The sequence below is a fragment of the Centroberyx affinis genome, unplaced genomic scaffold (assembly GCF_046629955.1).
Source record: "Centroberyx affinis isolate AG114_WGS23_722 - 3 ecotype Tasmania unplaced genomic scaffold, CSIRO-AGI_Caff_v1 ptg001995l_1, whole genome shotgun sequence".
Classification (NCBI taxonomy): domain Eukaryota; kingdom Metazoa; phylum Chordata; class Actinopteri; order Beryciformes; family Berycidae; genus Centroberyx; species Centroberyx affinis.
The window spans coordinates 20,450-38,700 of NW_027280339.1; the positions used below are offsets into that span (position 1 = coordinate 20,450).

The window sequence follows — 18,251 nt, forward strand, 5'->3', positions numbered from 1 at the left end:
GAAGCAATGAACATTGGAAAAATGTTATCTAACTGCATATGATTGAAAACAAGACTAAAATTAAACATACCAGAGAGGGTTCAAAGAGGGCAGGCCATCGGGCTTTAAAGTCGATGACAGGTGGTTTCTAGAGGATGACATCCTTCCGACACAATGAGAAGGTCTTTGCCGTCTTCTTGTTGTTCTTCTTGATACTTTTGCTGTTATCCTTCTTCTTGTACTCATAGAGTAACTCCACTCGCTCCTTTTCAAGGGTTTCATTGGACTCCCCTCTAGGATGAGGTGAGAGGTAGTTGACCTCTGACTTCTTGGCCTTTTTCAAGTTCTTTGCTGGAGTTCTGTCTTCTGCTGATTTTATCTTCAAACAGTTTACACTGAGCTCTGGTAATTCAAGATTTTTAATGTTCATCCTGTAATTTGCAACCTTGTACTTGAGGCTATTGTGCCAACCGTATAAACCATTGAAGGACACCGGGTCCCTCAAACATGGGTGCTTCTTGACTAAAGCCTCAGCAACTTGCTCCCTTTTTGCACTTGAAGGATATGGGATGTGAGACTATGCTCAACCTGTAATGAACCAAGAGTGATTGATTGCACTTTCTGTCTATTTGCTGTGGCTCTACCTCTGACTATCAAAATGTCTTCGGTGGACATGTAGCCTCATATGCCATGTTGAGGGGGTAAAAATACAATAATGCTACAGTAAAATTCCTCATAATTCTGTATTTTGATACTCTGTTACATTGTCTATGATGCCCCAGTGTCAGATTCTTGCAACATTTTAATAATCAAGAGATATAGCCACATCAAATAGGCAGAAAGTGCAATCAAAACTATACACAAATGTCTGATTAAAATGTCGAGATCCTTTCTGGTAGAGAATTTGTATTTTTCCAAGAATTCTAATATATGAGGCAAAGAACACTCTAAATACAGAGGAAACCTTCTGTGTGAAAAAATCTATTTGTCCACAGACAGCCCACAGACAGCCCACGAACAAGTAGCTGCGAATAAGTAGCCAACTTCAGCGTCGTATTTTTGTATATCTGGCACATATTTTGAATGTTTGGTTTAAGTACGCATATTAGAACAATACACCTATTGTAAATTTAAAAAAAAAGAAAACCAGCAAAGGCAAGTGTTATTTATTGTACACAACTTTAACAACCACAAAATACACCAACAGGCTTTATTGTCCATTTAGCCTAGCCTCTGCAAAATTTATGTTAAGCTAGTCCATCTACATTTGAGTAAAAACATGCCTCAGTTCTTTGGTCAGGACAGGGAGTATGACTGGATTTTGGACTATGCCTTACACCGTTGTATGTCTAAACAAATGGTTAGATTATAGCTACGACAGAGCTGACTACCTAGCGAGCTAACATTAGCCAAATCCCTGCCTTAGCCGACACAGCCATGTTCGCTAAGCTAACTCGCTAGCTAGCGAGCTAGCTTTCCTCTTTAAGTCAGAGGAAAATCCGGCCACACAACAAGCACTGTTCCTTCCAAGACAGTGTTGACACTCAACAGTGTCAAGAGTATTTATAGGTTAGACAGCATTACATGTCTCTATAAGACTAACTGCTAACAAACTAACCTAGCTAGCTAAATCAACTCCTCACATGGAGCCATTTTGCTATAATTTCACACACACCCAGCGTTACATTTCACCATAACACTAATACTGTAAATTATGAAAATACCACAGTGACGGTGGTTGAAACTTCAATAATTGGACAATTGTATTCTGTTACCGTAAAGAGACGAAACACAGCTTCGGTGACTCCATGGTCAGCTCAGTCAGCTCCACGTTGTCTCTCTCTGGCATGGAGGTTTTGCCCGGGCATGTGTGAGTTTCCCAGACTGCAGCACACAGAGCAGTAGATGAAACAAGGTAATTGTTCGTAGGGTAGGTGCGCTCAAGAAAGTAGATTGGATTTACACAGGTGCATCTTGTTAAAGAAATAATTACAAATATTATGTTTTCAGAACAACTGCAGATTAAGTTAATAACTAGACATATTGGTAACCCTTTACAATAAGGGTACATTAATTAAGGGTTAGTTAATGCTTAATAAGCATTAACAAACCCTTAATTAACAGTTAACTAATGTGTCTGGTAATCATTTACTAATGGTGTTCATGTTAACTAAGGTATTAATTTATACATTATTTAATAGTCATATTCAATAGTCATAAACTATTAAACAAAATGAACTTTTATTTCCTTGTCAAATGACAATACTAAATTTCAGGGGAAAATGGAGGTGGAACACAATTTCGATGGCCAGTGGTGCATTGTGTAGTGCTCTTGTGAGGCTGTTTTTTGTGCCAAAAAAAAAGAAACAAAAAAAACATATATATGTGACAACAGACAGGAGTTCAACTTACCAAGTCCATTTGTGTTTTTTTACATCTCCATCAACACAGATATTTAATGATCAAATATTGTATAGCCTGTAGGAAGTGTCGTGGAAAGACAACAGCATAGCATTTGCAATAGGGGAAGAATGATTTTATTTTGAAATCTCAACACCCAGTGGGCTCAGCCCATGAAAATACAAGTGGTGTTTGAATTCTCCAGGCTGCTGGCTTCTTGTCGGCTGCTATTTATGGTTTGTATTTGCTGTCCTTCAACAACAGCAAGTAGGCTTTGTACACACACACACATAAAAAAGTAATCTTTCCTTAAAGTAAACAACATCCAGCAGTAGGTACATTGTCCCACACTGGGACATTTAGGGACTTTTAGTTTTGGGATACATACTAGACCAAAGTATGATTAAATAAGCATAGATCTCTTGCTTGCTAGACACTTGGCTGGAATCGTCCAGGTACCTGCACAGCAACAGTGCGTGTAGGCCAGCATACAAGCCCTTTGGCCTTCTCAATCCACTTTTAAATACTTAAAGACAATTGTTCAGTGTGGGAGCCCCCCATGTAACAGCACAAACACTTTGTTTCCATCGAAAATCACTACTAACATTTTTGCTGATTCAACTTTAAAAAGGCACAACCGCACTGTCAGTTCATTTGCCTCAACAGTGTAGCGGTTATGTCTGGCGACTCTCCTGATCCAAGCCCCTCTCGACATCCACACGCTCCGAGGATGGTTGGGTGGTGAAATTAGCTGGTGACCGTATGCGTGCCGGGCGAGTCAACCTCCTCTATTCTGGCCTTGGCGGAGACAGCGACTCGGCAGCCAGAGGCAGCGAGGACGGACGGCGGAGGTGTTCAGCCAGTGGGGGAAACTCCGTCTCATCCAGTATGCTGAATCTGTTTGCCAGCTGAAGATGATGAGGTGGGGGGAGATGAGACCCTTGCTGACCGTAGTCCAGGGCTGGCTCTGGGACGGCATGGAGCATAGGGGAGCCTTTGGTCTTACTCCCATCTGAGGCTCCGGGGGTGGTGGTAAAGTGGAGCTGGGGGGGACCTTAGGCCTGGCACCCAGATGAAGCCAGGGATAGGGTGACCACATTTTCAAACCCCCAAACTGGGACCCTTAAGTGTACCGCACGTTCATGCACGCGCACATGTATGCGCTTATGCACGCACCATAGGCGTTTTCATCAGGATGGGGGATAAATATTTCAGCACTTAGCACACCTAGTGACTGCACCTTTCAACACCATGGACAGCGCCTCAGCAAACCAAAAATAATGTTTTGTGCAGAACGCAGCATTTTCGTTGCCGGCTACTTCACGAAGAAAAGAGTAAGCCTTTTGGAGGTCTTTAGAAAAGACTGACTTTCTCTTCGGCATGACAGCTAACCGTCAGATTCTGTCAGACAGAGCCACAAGCATCACAGACTAGCAACAGCCTTGACAACGACACATTGATTGATTGACACATACAGACAAATCAGTATTGAATTCAGATGCGTGGTGCATTGTTTATGTTTTTTGATTGGGTTAGGTAATAATGAGCAGGACAGAACATGATAAACGTCTATGTAAGCGCTGAAAACAAGTATAATACTATTATTATTTTAATTGTGGTGAAAACTGGGACATTTTGGTAGTGAATGTTGAAAACCGGAACATTTTAGTGTTTTACAGATATTTGTCAGGACTCGGGACACCCATCTTAAAACCGGGACAATACCGGACAAACCGGGATGTCTGGTCACCGTAGCCAGGGATCGTCTGTCTGCGTCTGAGCCACACCATAGCAGGGGACAGTGGCATCCAAGTATCCACTACCGGCAGCTGGCGCTGGGCCAAATGACTCCAGCGAGTCTATGTGCCTCTCCCCCTCTCGGATCTGGTGTAGAATGGATATTCTCTCCTGGAGCTCAGAGATCTCTTGACTGTGCCGTTTGCAGTTTACACAGTCGGACGGCGAGGTAAGTGGAGCCATGCTTAAAAACCGGCTAGCTTAGCCGATTGGCTAAAAACAAAACAAAATAAGCTAGTAAACAGCTGTCAAGGCAGCAGTAAATAGCCACAAACTTAAAAGTCCGATCAGGACGCAATAAATAACTAGAAGGGCACTCGGAGAGCACAGACCTCCGCCAAGGTTCCTACTATTGTTGCTTATTCGTGAGTCGGATCTGGATCCACTCCAAAATTGAATGGGTTCTTTCTTGGCCCATGCTACATCCTTCCACAAAGTTTCATGAAAATCGGGCCAGTAGTTTTTCCGTAATCCTACTAACAGACAAACAAACAGACAAACAAACAAATGGCACCGAAAACATAACCTCCTTGGCGGAGGTAATTAACAGTCAGTAAAATCGGTTAAAAGTAGTTAAGCTGGATCTAAAACCAAAATGACCTAAAAAGTAAAATCGATCATAAAATCAAAACTACTTAAAACATAATTTTAAAATGCGTGGGAACACACTGCTAGCTTCCAAATTTGAAGCTCATTTCAAAGTAGATCGACTTTGGTCAGCAGTGAGAGTGTTTCTCTACACAAGAGTCCCCACTCCCTCCTCTGTCTGACACAGAGACACTGAGGAACCAGTCGACCCAAACCCAAAGCCAGGAAAGAGTGGTTCAGTGAATGTGGAGTGGAAGGTGTGGATGTGGATCAGTGTGTCAGAAGAGACTCTGTAGAAGGACAGAGATCCAGCAGGCCAGTCCAGATACACTGCTACTCTGTTAGAGCCAGAGGAGGGGGGGATTCCTGTGAATACTAATGTCTTATTGTGCCAGGCAGAGTAACGATCATCAGAGCAGAACAGACTCCAGGACTTTTCATTCCCTCCAAGACTGCAGTCAGCACCCCCTCCTCTCCTACTGATTCCTCTGCAAGTCACTCCTATATAAACCCTTCCTTTCCTCTCGACCTCCCAGTAACCGCGACCAGTCAGACCATTTCTACACAGTAGCTGAAACCAGTAGTCAAATCTCTCTGGGTGATCAGGATATGGCTGCTCCTCTCTCACCAGTGACACCTTTCTGTTGTCTTTAGACAGGAAGAGGTTTCTGTGTGCTGTGTTTGGATCCAGTGTGAGTTCACAGGCATCTGATGGACAGAACAAGACACAATACAGAAACTATTTTTATTCTAATATACCTGCTTATTATTTGTTGATTTATTAACAGTTTGACCTTTAATTTCTTAACAGTTTCACGATGACACATTATATCAGCCATCATCTTCATTCTCAGTAGGACTTCAATGAATAGATGTTACGTACAGCTGTGTAGAGGGGTTTTCCATGTAAATAGTTGAATGTTTGCTGTTTTGTTTTCATGAATCAGACTAAATACACACTTACACTTCCTCAGACCTAGTGTCAACCTCTGCTCTCCACCATGATCCACACTGTAGGGAAAACAAAGTCAGACCAGAGTATTCTCTTTGATAATGGAAACATGGGCATTAAATAACCTTCCCATAAATAACCTTCCCTCCTCCAATACATCACACATATCCACCATTAAACATTAATCAATACTCCTCAGCTTCTCAGTGTGACAGAGAAAATGTGTGTGAGCTCTCAGCCTTCTAGCAGACATTGCCTCTCCATACCTGAGAGAGTCCAGTCTCCAGTGTGGATCCTCCAGTCCAGCAGAGAGCAGCTTCACTCCTGAGGCTCCTGGATGATTGTAGCTCAGGTCCAGCTTTCTCAGATGGGAGGGGTTGGAGCTCAGAGCTGAGGCCAGAGAAGCACAGCCTTCCTCTGTGAGCAGACAGCCTGACAGCCTGCACACACACACACACAAACAACTCAAGCCACATGTCAGATTTTATTAGTAACCTACTGTGAAATTAGTTGTGATAATGCTGTCAAATTCTAGCAAAACTGTAACTGCCCCAAATACAAACAGTTGACTGATCAGCTTTGTGGGTTCATTTGCTCCAGTTTGAGAGTTCTCCACTCACTTTGTGACAGAATATTACAAGTCCTTTCTGGTATTTTAGGTTTCAACAACTGAGGCAGCAAGGAGAGGAAAGAATGAAATGTCCTCCTGGAAAGTAATTCACAGAGGCTAGGAAGTGCTAAATGTTGGTATCATAATTTGTTTTAAAATGACAAAATCCTCAACAAGTTAGGTGTTAATTTGCTTATAGTAACCTGTATGTAAAGCAGGATTTTTAAATGGTCATGTGTTGAACAGGTTGAGGAATACTGACCTGAGAGTGTCCAGTCTACAGTGTGGACTCTCCAGTCCAGCAGAGAGCAGCTTCACTCCTGAATCCTGCAGGTCGTTGTTACTCAGGTCCAGCTCTCTCAGACTAGAGGACTGGGAGCTGAGAACTGAGGCCAGAGCTTCACAGCTTCTCTCTGACAGCTGAGAGACACTCAGCCTTAATGGAGATGTACAGATATGAAAACATTACTCTCTTATAATTATGACTGAAACCTGTTTTGTTAGACACTGCTATTATGGCTGTGTATGTAAAGCTGCATGAGAAGAACTGACTTTGAATATTTTCAAGATTTACTTTGAACAGTAGTAGAGTAAAATGGCTCTTAAATCCCAATGTTAAATTTGCAGTCTCCCTTTACATGTTCAGGAATACTGACCTGAGAGTCTCCAGTCTACAGTGTGGACTCCCCAGTCCAGCAGAGAGCAGCTTCACTCCTGAATCCTGCAGGTCAGTGTTACTCAGGTCCAGCTCTCTCAGACTAGAGGACTGGAAGCTGAGAACTGATGACAACTTCTTACAGCATTTCTCTGTGAGCTTGTTTTGATTCAACCTGACAAAACAGATAGAACATTTTCCTTTATATTTTAGATAATTAGCTTTCTAGAGAGACTCTGTCAGTGAGCAGGAAGGGGGTCAGTGTCACTAGGACTGGGAACATTTGATGTTTCAGAGATCAAACGTGATGCTCTAACCTGTCCAGCCCTTTATGGAGCTAATCTATTAGCTGAAGTTCAGGAGTGGACAATATGAGAATGAGCCTCCTCTCTCTCTCTCTCTATCTCTCTCTCCCATTCTCCCTTCCTTCTCCCATCCAATCAGAGCCGGTCAACACTTGCCAGGTCACCTGTGCTCAATTACCATGATCACCTACCCACAGTATAAAAGCCTTCCTAACCAACATGTCCTGTTCGGCATCGATTGCTTTGCACCCCTCCTCCCCCCCTCCCCATCTCTTATATCTCTAGTCACAAGATGGTTGCACTTCTCCCAGGGGCCTCGTCAGACTCCGAGCCAAATATTCACAGTCTTCCGACCACAGAATTTTAATGGATAGGACGGTCTTTCCCATTCAAATCAACGCTCCTGGATGATCAGAGCGGTGGCCATTTTTATGTGGACCATTTCATGTTTGATATTATAATAATGATGAAAAATGCCATAAAATTTGCTATTTTAACTATAAATGCTGCATGTATTACACTATCCAGAATACATACAGAACAGAGACTTTAAGTGGACATTAAACATTAATATTCACTTATTGAATTTGACGATTAAATACAAAGTAATTGGTTTAAAACAGTATTTCTACCGATTTAAAATCTTATGCTTTTGTTTTGAAGGCTGAACGGCAAAACCGGAATTCTTGATTCTCCTTATCTGAGATAGTCTTACCTATCTAGTTTCGAAGGCCGGGGTACGCGCACATGTGAACCCAGTTTTGAATGCAACAGCTACAGTGTCGATTTCAGCTAAATAATGGTGTAAATGTCGGTCTTTTCAAGTCAGTTTGGGATTGGTTGGCTTCCGGAGACTGGGATTATGTTGGGCGAGCGGTATGGAGTCATTTTATGGTTAGTTCCCATTATTTTTTGAACTCCTAAGACAGGTCCCCATGCAAAGTCAGTTGTTTTGGAGAAGGCTGCAACAAAATTTTGCTGTGAATCAGAGGGACAACTGTATGGAGTACCAAACTTCACCACCGATTTTCCATTGGCATGCGGGTGAGTATAATGACTGAATTTCCATTTTTGGGTGAACTATTCCTTTAAAATCCCTGCTACTCATGCTCTGTTGTCCTGTCACTCATTTGAGTGTTGTCCAGCCTCGTGAAAATAGAATTAAAGGATAAGAAGAGGAACACAACAAAATACATTTTTATCATACAGAGTTTATACCATGCAAAATTATTCTGTTTGACAAATGCAGAAAAAATGTGACCACAAAAAAAATGAAAACACAAATCCATCAAAAAATAGCGTGCATTATAGTTACAACCTATTGTTAGACAAAAGCATCATAACCTGATCTTACCTGAGAGTTTCCAGTCTACAGTGTGGACTCTCCAGTCCAGCAGAGAGCAGCTTCACTCCTGAATCCTGCAGGTTGTTGTTACTCAGGTCCAGCTCTCTCAGACTAGAGGACTGGGAGCTGAGAACTGAGGCCAGAGCTTCACAGCTTCTCTCTGACAGCTTACAGACACTCAGCCTTAATGGAGATGTATAGATATGAAAATGTTACTCACTTTTATTTAATATTATTGATATCTGTGTTTTGTTAGGCGCTGCTATTATGGCTGTGTATGAAAAGCTGGATGAGAAGAATACTGATTTTATAAAATTTCCTTAAATTGAACATAACTTAAAGGAATAGTTCACCCAAAAATGAAAATTCTGTCATGTACTCACCCTCATGCCAAATGAAACACAGGTGAAATTTGTTAGTCCATATAACACACAGGGAGGTTGCCAGCACAACTTGGTAGCAGCCAAAACAACTGAAGTCAATGGGGACCTGTTCTTTAGAGTTCCAAAACAAAAACAGCCAAACAATCACACTGTGAATAGAAAGACCTATACACTATTATTTGTTGCAAATCAATCAGCTGTAGTTCAGATTTGCACTAAATGATGGTGTAAATATACTGTAGGTCTTTTTGGAACTCTGAAGAACTGGTCCCCACTGACTTCAGTTGTTTTGGAGGGTTAGCCCGTTAACCCGTGTGTTACATGGACAAACTTCACCTGCGTTTCATTTGGCACGAGGGGGAGTAGATGATGACAGAATTTTCATTTTTGGGGGAACTATTCCTTTAAGTAAAATGGCTCTTAAATATCAATGTTAAACTTGCAGGGTCAACCTTTACAGTTTAGGGACAGGGATGGAAATAATACTCGCCCGTTCACCAGCGGCAAGTGTTTTTCGTCTCAGGCGAGTCAGATACATCACTAGCTGGTCAGGTGAGTGAGATTCACTAAAATGTAAATAGATATTTAAGGAGATACTATACTGTGTGTGTTATGTGGACAAACAACTGGCATAAGGGTGAGAAGATAATGACATCGTTTTCATTTTTGGGTTAACTCTTCCATGCCTGTGATAATATCCAAGGGCTCGTCCCTGCCTCAGCCGGCCTATCAGAACACTGCACTATTGCCTTGGCGACAGTGCTCGAAGCTGAGGCAACAGACAGGCAGCTCTTTAGCTTTTTAGCTCACTGACAGAAGTAGACAACGCACAGAATTTGATTCAAATTCTCATTCAAATTCTGAGACAACTTAAACAACAACAGCAGCACGACGAACCTCATCCAGAAAAGGAGGATATATATAATTTTAAAACGTTTAAAAAGTTGGACGGAGGTTTTCTTTTCATCCCTGATTGTTTGTGTGTTTGTTAGCAAGATAGGCTAAATCAGAAAGTTACCAACAGATTTGTCTGAAATTTGTTGGACAGATCATTCTTGGCCCAAGGATCAGCTGATTAAATTTTGGTGGTGATTCAGATCTGGGATTCTGCCATTAGACAATTAACGTTTTTTAGCCAGAACTATTATGCTGCATTCATGTGCTGGTGGGAAAGTCCGACATCCAAGACTAAACTTAAATACTTAAAAAACTTAAATAAAGGAATAAACCTGAATATTACATTATCTATACTGGGCTAGTAATAACTTGTCCGGGCTAGTAGAAATTTCAGTCCATTAACCTGGTGGGCTAGTACCCAAAATCTTTAAGTTCTACCCTGTTCAGGAATACTGACCTGAGAGTGTCCAGTCTACAGTGTGGACTCTCTAGTCCAGCAGAGAGCAGCTTCACTCCCAAATCCTGCAGGTCGTTGTTACTCAGGTCCAGCTCTCTCAGACTAGAGGACTGGGAGCTGAGAACTGACAACTCCTTACAGCATTTCTCTGTGAGCTTGTTTTGATTCAACCTGAAAAAATAGATAGACATTTTTTCCTTTATATTTTAGATAATTAGTTTTCCAGAGCGACTCACTGTCAGTGAGCAAGAAGGGGCTCAGTGTCTCACTTGGGTTCCCTGCCCAAGTGTAGCCTACTTGGGCAGGGAACATTTGGTGTTTCAGAGATCAAACATGTGATGCTCTAACCCTGTCCAGCCCTTTAATACAATTAAAGGAACAAAGTAGTGTTTGCCAAATCCAGAAAAACTATGAACATATCAAAAAACAGCATGCAATATTATAGTTACAACCTATTGTTACACAAAAGCATCATAACCTGATCTTACCTGAGAGTTTCCAGTCTACAATGTGGACTCTCCAGTCCAGCAGTGAGCAGCTTCACTCCTGAATCCTGCAGGTCATTGTTACTCAGGTCCAGCTCTCTCAGACTAGAGGACTGGGAGCTGAGAACTGGGGCCAGAGCTTCACAGCTTCTCTCTGACAGCTTACAGACACTCAGCCTCAATGGAGATGTACAGATATGAAAATGTTACTATCTTATTAATATGATTGATATCTGTGGTTTTTAGACACTACTTAGAATACTTACAGTATATTGACATTTTTCAAGATTTCCTTTCCAATTAAATTTAACATTACTACAGTAAAATGGCTCTTAAATCCTAGTCTTAAACTTGCAGGGTCACCCTTTACAGGTTGAGGAATACTGACCTGAGAGTTTCCAGTCTACAGTGTGGACTCCCCAGTCCAGCAGAGAGCAGCTTCACTCCTGAATCCTGCAGGTCGTTGTTATTCAGGTCCAGCTCTCTCAGACTAGAGGACTGGGAGCTGAGAACTGAGGCCAGAGCTTCACAACTGCTGTCTGACAGCTGACAGACATTCAGCCTGAAGAGGAATTAGTGATAACGATAAACAACAAATTGGAAAATATTTATTTTTTCTCTTCTGTATAAATATTATATTTAATATATTGAATCTATCCAGTTATGTATACACCTACAGAGCTATATTGGAGGCTTTGACCACTGGCAGCAGCCTCAGAAGAGCCTCCTCTGAAGCAGAGTATTTCTTCAAGTCAAATACGTCCAGCTCTTCTTCTGATGACAGTAAGATGAAGACCAGAGCCGACCACTGAGCAGGGGAGAGTTTGTCTGTGGAGAGACTCCCTGATCTCAGGTACTGTTGGATCTCCTCCACTAGAGAATGGTCATTCAGCTCATTCAGACAGTGGAACAGATTGATGCTTCTCTCTGGAGAGGGATTTTCCCTGATCTTCTCCTTGATGTACTGGACTGTTTCATGATTGCTCTGTGAGCTGCTTCCTGTCTGTGTCAGCACGCCTTGCAGGACATTCTGGTTGGTATTCAGTGAAAGGCCCAGGAGGAAGCGAAGGAACAAGTCCAGGTGTCCATGTGGACTCTGTAAGGCCTTGTCCACAGCACTCTGGTGGAGGTATTTTATGTTAAATTTGTCTCGAAATAGTGTAGACAACCAGGACGTTGACTGAGTCTCTGACAGTTTATTGACACCAGTGTTGATGAATGACAGAAAGACATGAACAGCAGCCAGAAACTCCTGAATGCTCAGATGGACAAAGCAGAAGACCTTTTCCTGTTTCAGCCCACGCTCCTCTTTAAAGATCTGTGTGAACACTCCTGAGTACACTGAGGCTGCTCTGATATCAATGCCACACTCTGTCAGGTCGGCTTCATAGAAGATCAGGTTGCCTTTCTCCAGCTGCTCAAAAGCCAGTTTTCCCAGAGAGAAAATCATCTCCCTGCTCTCTGTATTCCAGAGTGGATCTGTCTCAGCTCTTCCATGATACTTAACATTCCCTTGTATGGACTGAACCACCAGGAAGTGGATGTACATCTCAGTCAGGGTCTTGGGCATCTTTCCTCTCTTATCTATTCTCAACACATGATCCAGAACTGTAGCAGTGATCCAACAGAAGACTGGGATGTAGCACATGATGTGGAGGCTTCGTGAAGTCTTGATGTGGGAGATGATTTTGCTGGCCTGCTCCTCATCTCTGAATCTCTTCCTGAAGTACTCCTCCTTCTGTGGGTCAGTGAAGCCTCTCACCTCTGTCACCATGTCAACGCACTCAGGAGGGATCTGATTGGCTGCTGCAGGTCGTGTGGTTATCCAGAGGCGAGCAGAGGGAAGCAGTTTCCCCTTGATGAGGTTTGTCAGCAGCACATCCACTGAGGTCGACTCTGTAACATCGGTCCAGATCTCGTTATTCTGGAAGTCTAGAGGAAGTCGACATTCATCCAGACCGTCAAAGATGAACATAACCTGGAACTTGTCAAACCTGCAGATTCCTGCTTCTTTCGTCTCAGTAAAGAAGTGATGAAGAAGTTCCACCAAGCTGTACTTTTTCCCTTTCAGCAGATTCAGCTCTCGGAAAGTGAATGGAAATGTGAACTGTATATTCTGGTTGGCTTTGTCTTCAGCCCAGTCCAGAGTGAACTTCTGTGTTAAGACTGTTTTCCCAATGCCAGCCACTCCCTTTGTCATCAATGTTCTGGTTGGTTTATCTCTTCCAGGTAAGGGTTTAAAGATGTCTTCACATCTGATTGTTGTTTCTGGTCTCACTGGTTTCCTGGATGCTGTTTCGATCTGTCTGACCTCATGTTCATCATTGACCTCTCCACTCCCTCCCTCTGTGATGTAGAGCTCTGTGTAGATCTGATTCAGAAGTGTTGGGTTTCCTGCTTTAGCAATCCCCTCAAACAAACACTGAAACTTCTCCTTCAGGTTAGATTGGAGTTTACGTTGGCACACTGCAGCAAGACTGTCTGAATGAACAAATAACATCAATGAAGGGGTGTTACGGCAAATATGAGAACTGTAAACATTTCTCAGTGAATGCATAGCTTTCACAACCCCATGGCATCTATTCTACTCATCACTAGTGGACAAACAGGTCCTGTTTGTGTAGCCGAATGTGAAAGGCAACTGTGGTGGTGCTGTTTTTTAATGAACAGTACTTTGTTCAGCATTGTAAGCAGTACAACTACACCCACATGAACAAATCAATAATTTTAGCAGAGGTTTCATGGAGATTGTGCTCATTTACCTTCCAATCTGGAATTGAATAGATCTTTTCTGAGAAATGACTATATTTAAAACAGAGTTATAAATGTAAACATCTCCCATTTTCCCACCATTTCCCCTTTCCATCATGTTAAACCTGTTAAAAGCCTCTTACGGCTCTGCAGAGAGTCAGCCAGCTCCTCCTGCTTCATTCTCCGCAGGAAGTGCAGTGTAATCTGCAGAAAAGCCTCTCTGCTGCTCCTCCTCTGCTCTTCCTCCTCACTGTCCACCTCCTCCTCATCGTCCCTCTGCCTCTCTAAGCATTCTGGGTAATCCGGACTCAGAACACTCTGGAATCTCTTCAGCTCGTTCTTCACAAAGGTGACAATGTTCTCTTCGAGAAGCTGCAACAGAATAATATATTAATTAAACTTATTTTCTAAAATCATGGATCACAACATCAGCTCCATCTGGTATAGACTGAAAGCCCACTGGCCTAAAGAGTGCAGCATAGAGACCATAATGACCAGAGTGGTTGTATTGCATTTCATTTGTAGCTGAGGAAAAATGTGGTGTTGTACATTTACACACCATAAATATGGAGTTCAGGTCTGTTTGATGCTCCTGGACAGACTGAACATTGGGAAGCTCTGACCTCTCCTGGTGGACTCTGGAGAAAACATGATGTATGAGGTCATATAATGTCTCACACATACACAGGCTGTAATGATGGATCCGAGTAGAAACACAATATGAACTCCACTGTAAATACTGCTCTGATTATTGGATGTAATGTTTTGACAGAAGAAACTAAATCAACAGAGTATCATGACTTCTTTCCTCTGTTCAGTAGATTTGAATAATAACATGACTCATCTGTTTATTAGGGGTCCAAGCATGTAGTGCTGGAACCCTACTGTTTTTGCTGGAATTGTTATTCTTCTTTCTTTCTTTCTTTCTCACTTTAGGGGTCCAAGCACGTAGTGCTGGTACCCTATTGTTTTTGCCGGAATTATTATTCTTCTTTCTTTCTTTCTTTCTTTCTTTTTCTCCACTAAAAGTATCTGCAGCTCAGAATATATGTCCCACAGCAGCCATATTTGGCAGGTGGGCTTCTATGGCACACTGCTACTCAAGCAAGGCAGTCCACACACATTGGCCAGATGGTGGTGCTATAACAAGCAACTTTACGTTTTGGCCAATAACGTCTGAACTGTGTGTCATAGACTGAAAATTATTTTGTCCATAGATTCCTTGGAAGGTGCTGAGTCCAACCGACGTATCACTTTCAATTTCCACCATATTGTATTGTCCACCATTTTGAATTATTTAAGAAACACTTTTTTCACAACTCCTCCTAGGCCGTTCATCCGATTCACACGAAACTTGGTGTGGACAATCTTGGGACCGTCCTTTTTCACAGTTGTATACAGGTTTTTCATAGGCCAAATGGTTGTGGAGTTGTGGAGTGGAGTGTTGCTTGAGCACGCCCACAAAAGCTTTTTGAGCTCTACCACTAGTGGGCGCTACAAATGCAAAAAGTTCATATCTCATAATTGACTGCATAGATTTTTATGAAATGTTCTAGGATGATGTCCAAGTCAATCCATGAAATTTAGTCATTACTGATGAAAGTAGACGTGGCTTATTGCATAATAACCAAATCTTCTTAGGAATTAAAATCACACCCTCAAAAATTCATTAAAAAGCCAGCCGTATGTCCTAGAGAGCTGAAATTTTCAGAACATGTTGGCTGAAGTGAGATAAATCTTTTGTACATTGGTACCTACCCCCGATTCTGACGTCGCCCCCCCCCCTCTGTTTATAGCAAAAACTGACTGTGATCCCACAGTGTTGTCCTCCTAAACTGTACATTACAGGAAAAAACCAACATGATTTCTGAAATTGTCATACCTTAATTAGTAAACAGTCAAAAAATGTTAATATCTTGAAAACTGAGCGTACGATAGATGGAAATGTGCAGCTGAAAATAGTTTGATAAATTGACAATGTGATATGTTCAAGATAGTTTGATCAATCTTCATCAAACTAAATACAAATGATGTCTGGACTGTCAAGATGATGTCTGTAAAGCCATGTGTAAATTGATTAATGTGGGGCACTAATACAGTTATAATATTCTGAGGCTTTCAATATGGGTTGGACCATCACATTTGACCAATCACTTGTCCCTTTGTGTTGTTTCCCCACTCTGAATACCAAAATGGAAGTTGGCAGAGTGGTTAAGCACAGGGCTTTGGACCAGAGGGTCATGAGTTTCATGTTTAATGAAAAGTAAATCAACACTAAATCACACAGTGCAGAAAACTCAAAGAAGGTGTTTGACATCATCTGGCAAAATACCTGAATGTCATCACTGATTGGGGTGTGGCCAGACCTTTCAACCCATAGAGAGCAGTGCAGCAGCAGCTTTCTGGCCCATGGGACTTACTATTGTTTTATTCGTTAATGGCGAGCACTACAATGTTCTATAAAGTGATTAGCACTGTCAGTCGTAGGCTGCAGTATCATAATACTTCTCCCTTTAGTTAGTTTCTCCTCAGTGAATCTGCAACAGCTGTTTGGCTCAGTAGGTAAAGTATCAACCTTTCATATGGAAGATTGTGGGTTCAAATCCAGGTTTGTCCTTTCCTAAGTTATCAGTTGTGTGCTTGTGGCTATATTAATTCTTACCTTGTGTGCTGTCCATCTTTGAACTCAATAGGATGATCCACAGACCGTCTGTCAGATATATGCTGTTCTTTAAAATTAATAAAGAAATCCTTTGAGTGGTCACTCTTCATGGACACACAGCTGGGTACAGGGGAGTCTGGTGTCCCCTGCTGGATCCTGCTAAGGATTGATAAAACAGGGGTGATGGCAGTAAAAATGTTAAAGAAGCAGGGTTTTGAGCAGCAGGTTGCCAGTTTGAATCCCAGTACCAACTTTGAAAATCAGAGTGGATATGTAACTCTTTCCCCACCCTGTGCAACTAACACCAATTAGACCTTGAGCAAGGAACTCAACCCCCAGACTGTTCGGGTAGAGCTGCTCAGTGACCAATAGTGGAAGACTGTGGTTCCACTGAGCAGCTCTGGTATCAATATCTGTACTGTATGGATGTGAAGCAGAGCAATGCTGCAAAAGAGCGTATACAAAGTAAAACCCTTCCTGGATAAATGCAGCAATTGTTATAAAGAAGAATATAATGTTACATGTTTTAATGCCAATAACTTACCTTTTCTCAGATATATGATGTTCTTTAAAATTAATAAAGAAATCCTTGGAGTGGTCACTCTTCATGGACACACAGCTGGGTTCAGGGGAGTCTGGTCTCTCCTGCTGGACTGGGCTTCAACACAACAGAGACAGAGCTTTTACTATGAATAATGATGCTGTAATGATTTCACTGCTGAGCTCTGAGATGGAGAACAGTCATGGACAGTTAGAGATCCTCATCTTACCTCTTAGCTTTGGTCCGGCTGTCATGTTCCCCAGACAGAGTGGTTTTAGAGGGAGGGAGCCCCTCCTCTCTCTCCTCAGACTGACTCATAGCAGAGCGAACACCTTTACACAAACACACTGGACTGATTCATTCCCATCAGATTTCCATGACAGGATATATTGTGTATTACATACATACATATTATTTCAAGTGCTGTGCATTCATGTCTGTAACATGTCACATATACATTAAGTCTACAAAATACTAAAAATAGCCTATCTGCTCTTTCCATCACATAGACTGACCAGGTACAGGACTTTTTAGCCTCTAGGACAATTGGGGCATGAATGGTGCAAAAGGGGGTTGAGTGAAACAAAGTCAGTATTATTAAGATGGTTGTGTTGCACACTTGGAGTATTAATAGTGGAAAAATGCACCTCAGTCACGCTGATCCAAGCTGTCAGACTGGTTCTGAGACTTCCTGCATTAACTGATGCTCATTCTACCTGGCAACCGCTAAAAGTAATACATGTAAATCATTCTCATATCATTGTCAGACAGAAATGTTGTATGAATGAATGAATGAATGAAATTTTTATTATTGTGTCATGCATACAATTGTATGCCCAGCCCGCATGGGCTTACAAGACACCATAAATTCAAACAAGCCAGGACCAGAGTACAGCATATACACTATCACACAACAAAGACAGAAAATAAAGAGACAAAAGCATCTTTCACCTTCAGATCTTCAGACCATCCTTGAGTAGAACAGAACTCCTAGATCACTGACAAAAGCTTACTATGTGTTACTGAGAAATCTAATTAAATAAATATTAATTAAACAATCTATCTTGCCTTTCTAATGAATATTTATATCTGCCAGCATCAAATAGACATTTTGAAAAGCCCTATCACTATCATCTCAAGCAAGTCTGCTATACAGTTATACAACACAATGTGATATGAGCCAGGCTATTCATCAAACTTACCTGGTGAACTCACATCCAGATCAAGTCAAAGACACTTTCCACCTTCATCTGATGAAACACTGAGAGAGAAGACACTGCTTATTCTCCTTAGTCAGTCTGTCTGTTGATCTGAGGCTGCTGTCACATCCTCATAACTTCAGTATCAAAGTCTAGAAACATCAGTATGACATCAGACCAGTCAAACCTGTTGCCAAACCTGTGGCAAATCACAGATCAGGTGATGTAATTCTACTATATGTCCA

The 18,251-nt window shown here is 41.9% G+C and overlaps 1 protein-coding gene across 5 annotated transcripts; it reads right to left on the reverse strand.

The window, feature by feature from the left end:
* Positions 1 to 396: 396 nt before the first annotated feature.
* On the reverse strand, positions 397 to 18,106 carry LOC139653875 (NACHT, LRR and PYD domains-containing protein 12-like). Of its 5 annotated transcripts, XM_071530881.1 has the most exons (18): positions 18,010 to 18,106; positions 17,037 to 17,139; positions 16,811 to 16,924; positions 16,267 to 16,425; positions 14,164 to 14,242; positions 13,730 to 13,976; positions 11,531 to 13,334; positions 11,242 to 11,415; positions 10,857 to 11,030; positions 10,369 to 10,539; positions 8,641 to 8,814; positions 6,983 to 7,156; positions 6,589 to 6,762; positions 5,983 to 6,156; positions 5,729 to 5,775; positions 5,393 to 5,472; positions 1,755 to 1,863; positions 397 to 567 (listed from the first exon to the last, which is right to left on the reverse strand). In XM_071530881.1, the coding sequence occupies exons 2-17, from the start codon at positions 17,123 to 17,125 to the stop codon at positions 1,801 to 1,803; spliced, it is 3,897 nt and encodes a 1,298-aa protein (XP_071386982.1). In that variant the 5' UTR covers positions 17,126 to 17,139; positions 18,010 to 18,106; the 3' UTR covers positions 397 to 567; positions 1,755 to 1,800. The 5 variants fall into 5 exon arrangements, with proteins under 5 accessions (XP_071386982.1, XP_071386979.1, XP_071386981.1 ...); XM_071530878.1 differs by lacking the exons at positions 397 to 567; positions 1,755 to 1,863 and having other exon boundaries at positions 2,501 to 5,472; positions 16,267 to 16,422; XM_071530880.1 differs by lacking the exons at positions 397 to 567; positions 1,755 to 1,863 and having other exon boundaries at positions 2,501 to 5,472; positions 13,748 to 13,976.
* Positions 18,107 to 18,251: the final 145 nt, after the last annotated feature.

Excerpts from the sequence above, each read along its gene's own strand:
- LOC139653875 (XM_071530876.1), bottom strand. The coding sequence starts at position 17,125 with ATGAGTCAGTCTGAGGAGAGAGAGGAGGGGCTCCCTCCCTCTAAAACC. Across the intron at positions 11,416-11,530 it reads AAAGCCTCCAATATAGCTCT|GCTGAATGTCTGTCAGCTGT; the intron begins GTAGGTGTATAC and ends ATTCCTCTTCAG. Across the intron at positions 10,540-10,856 it reads TGTAGACTGGAAACTCTCAG|GTTGAATCAAAACAAGCTCA; the intron begins GTAAGATCAGGT and ends CTATTTTTTCAG.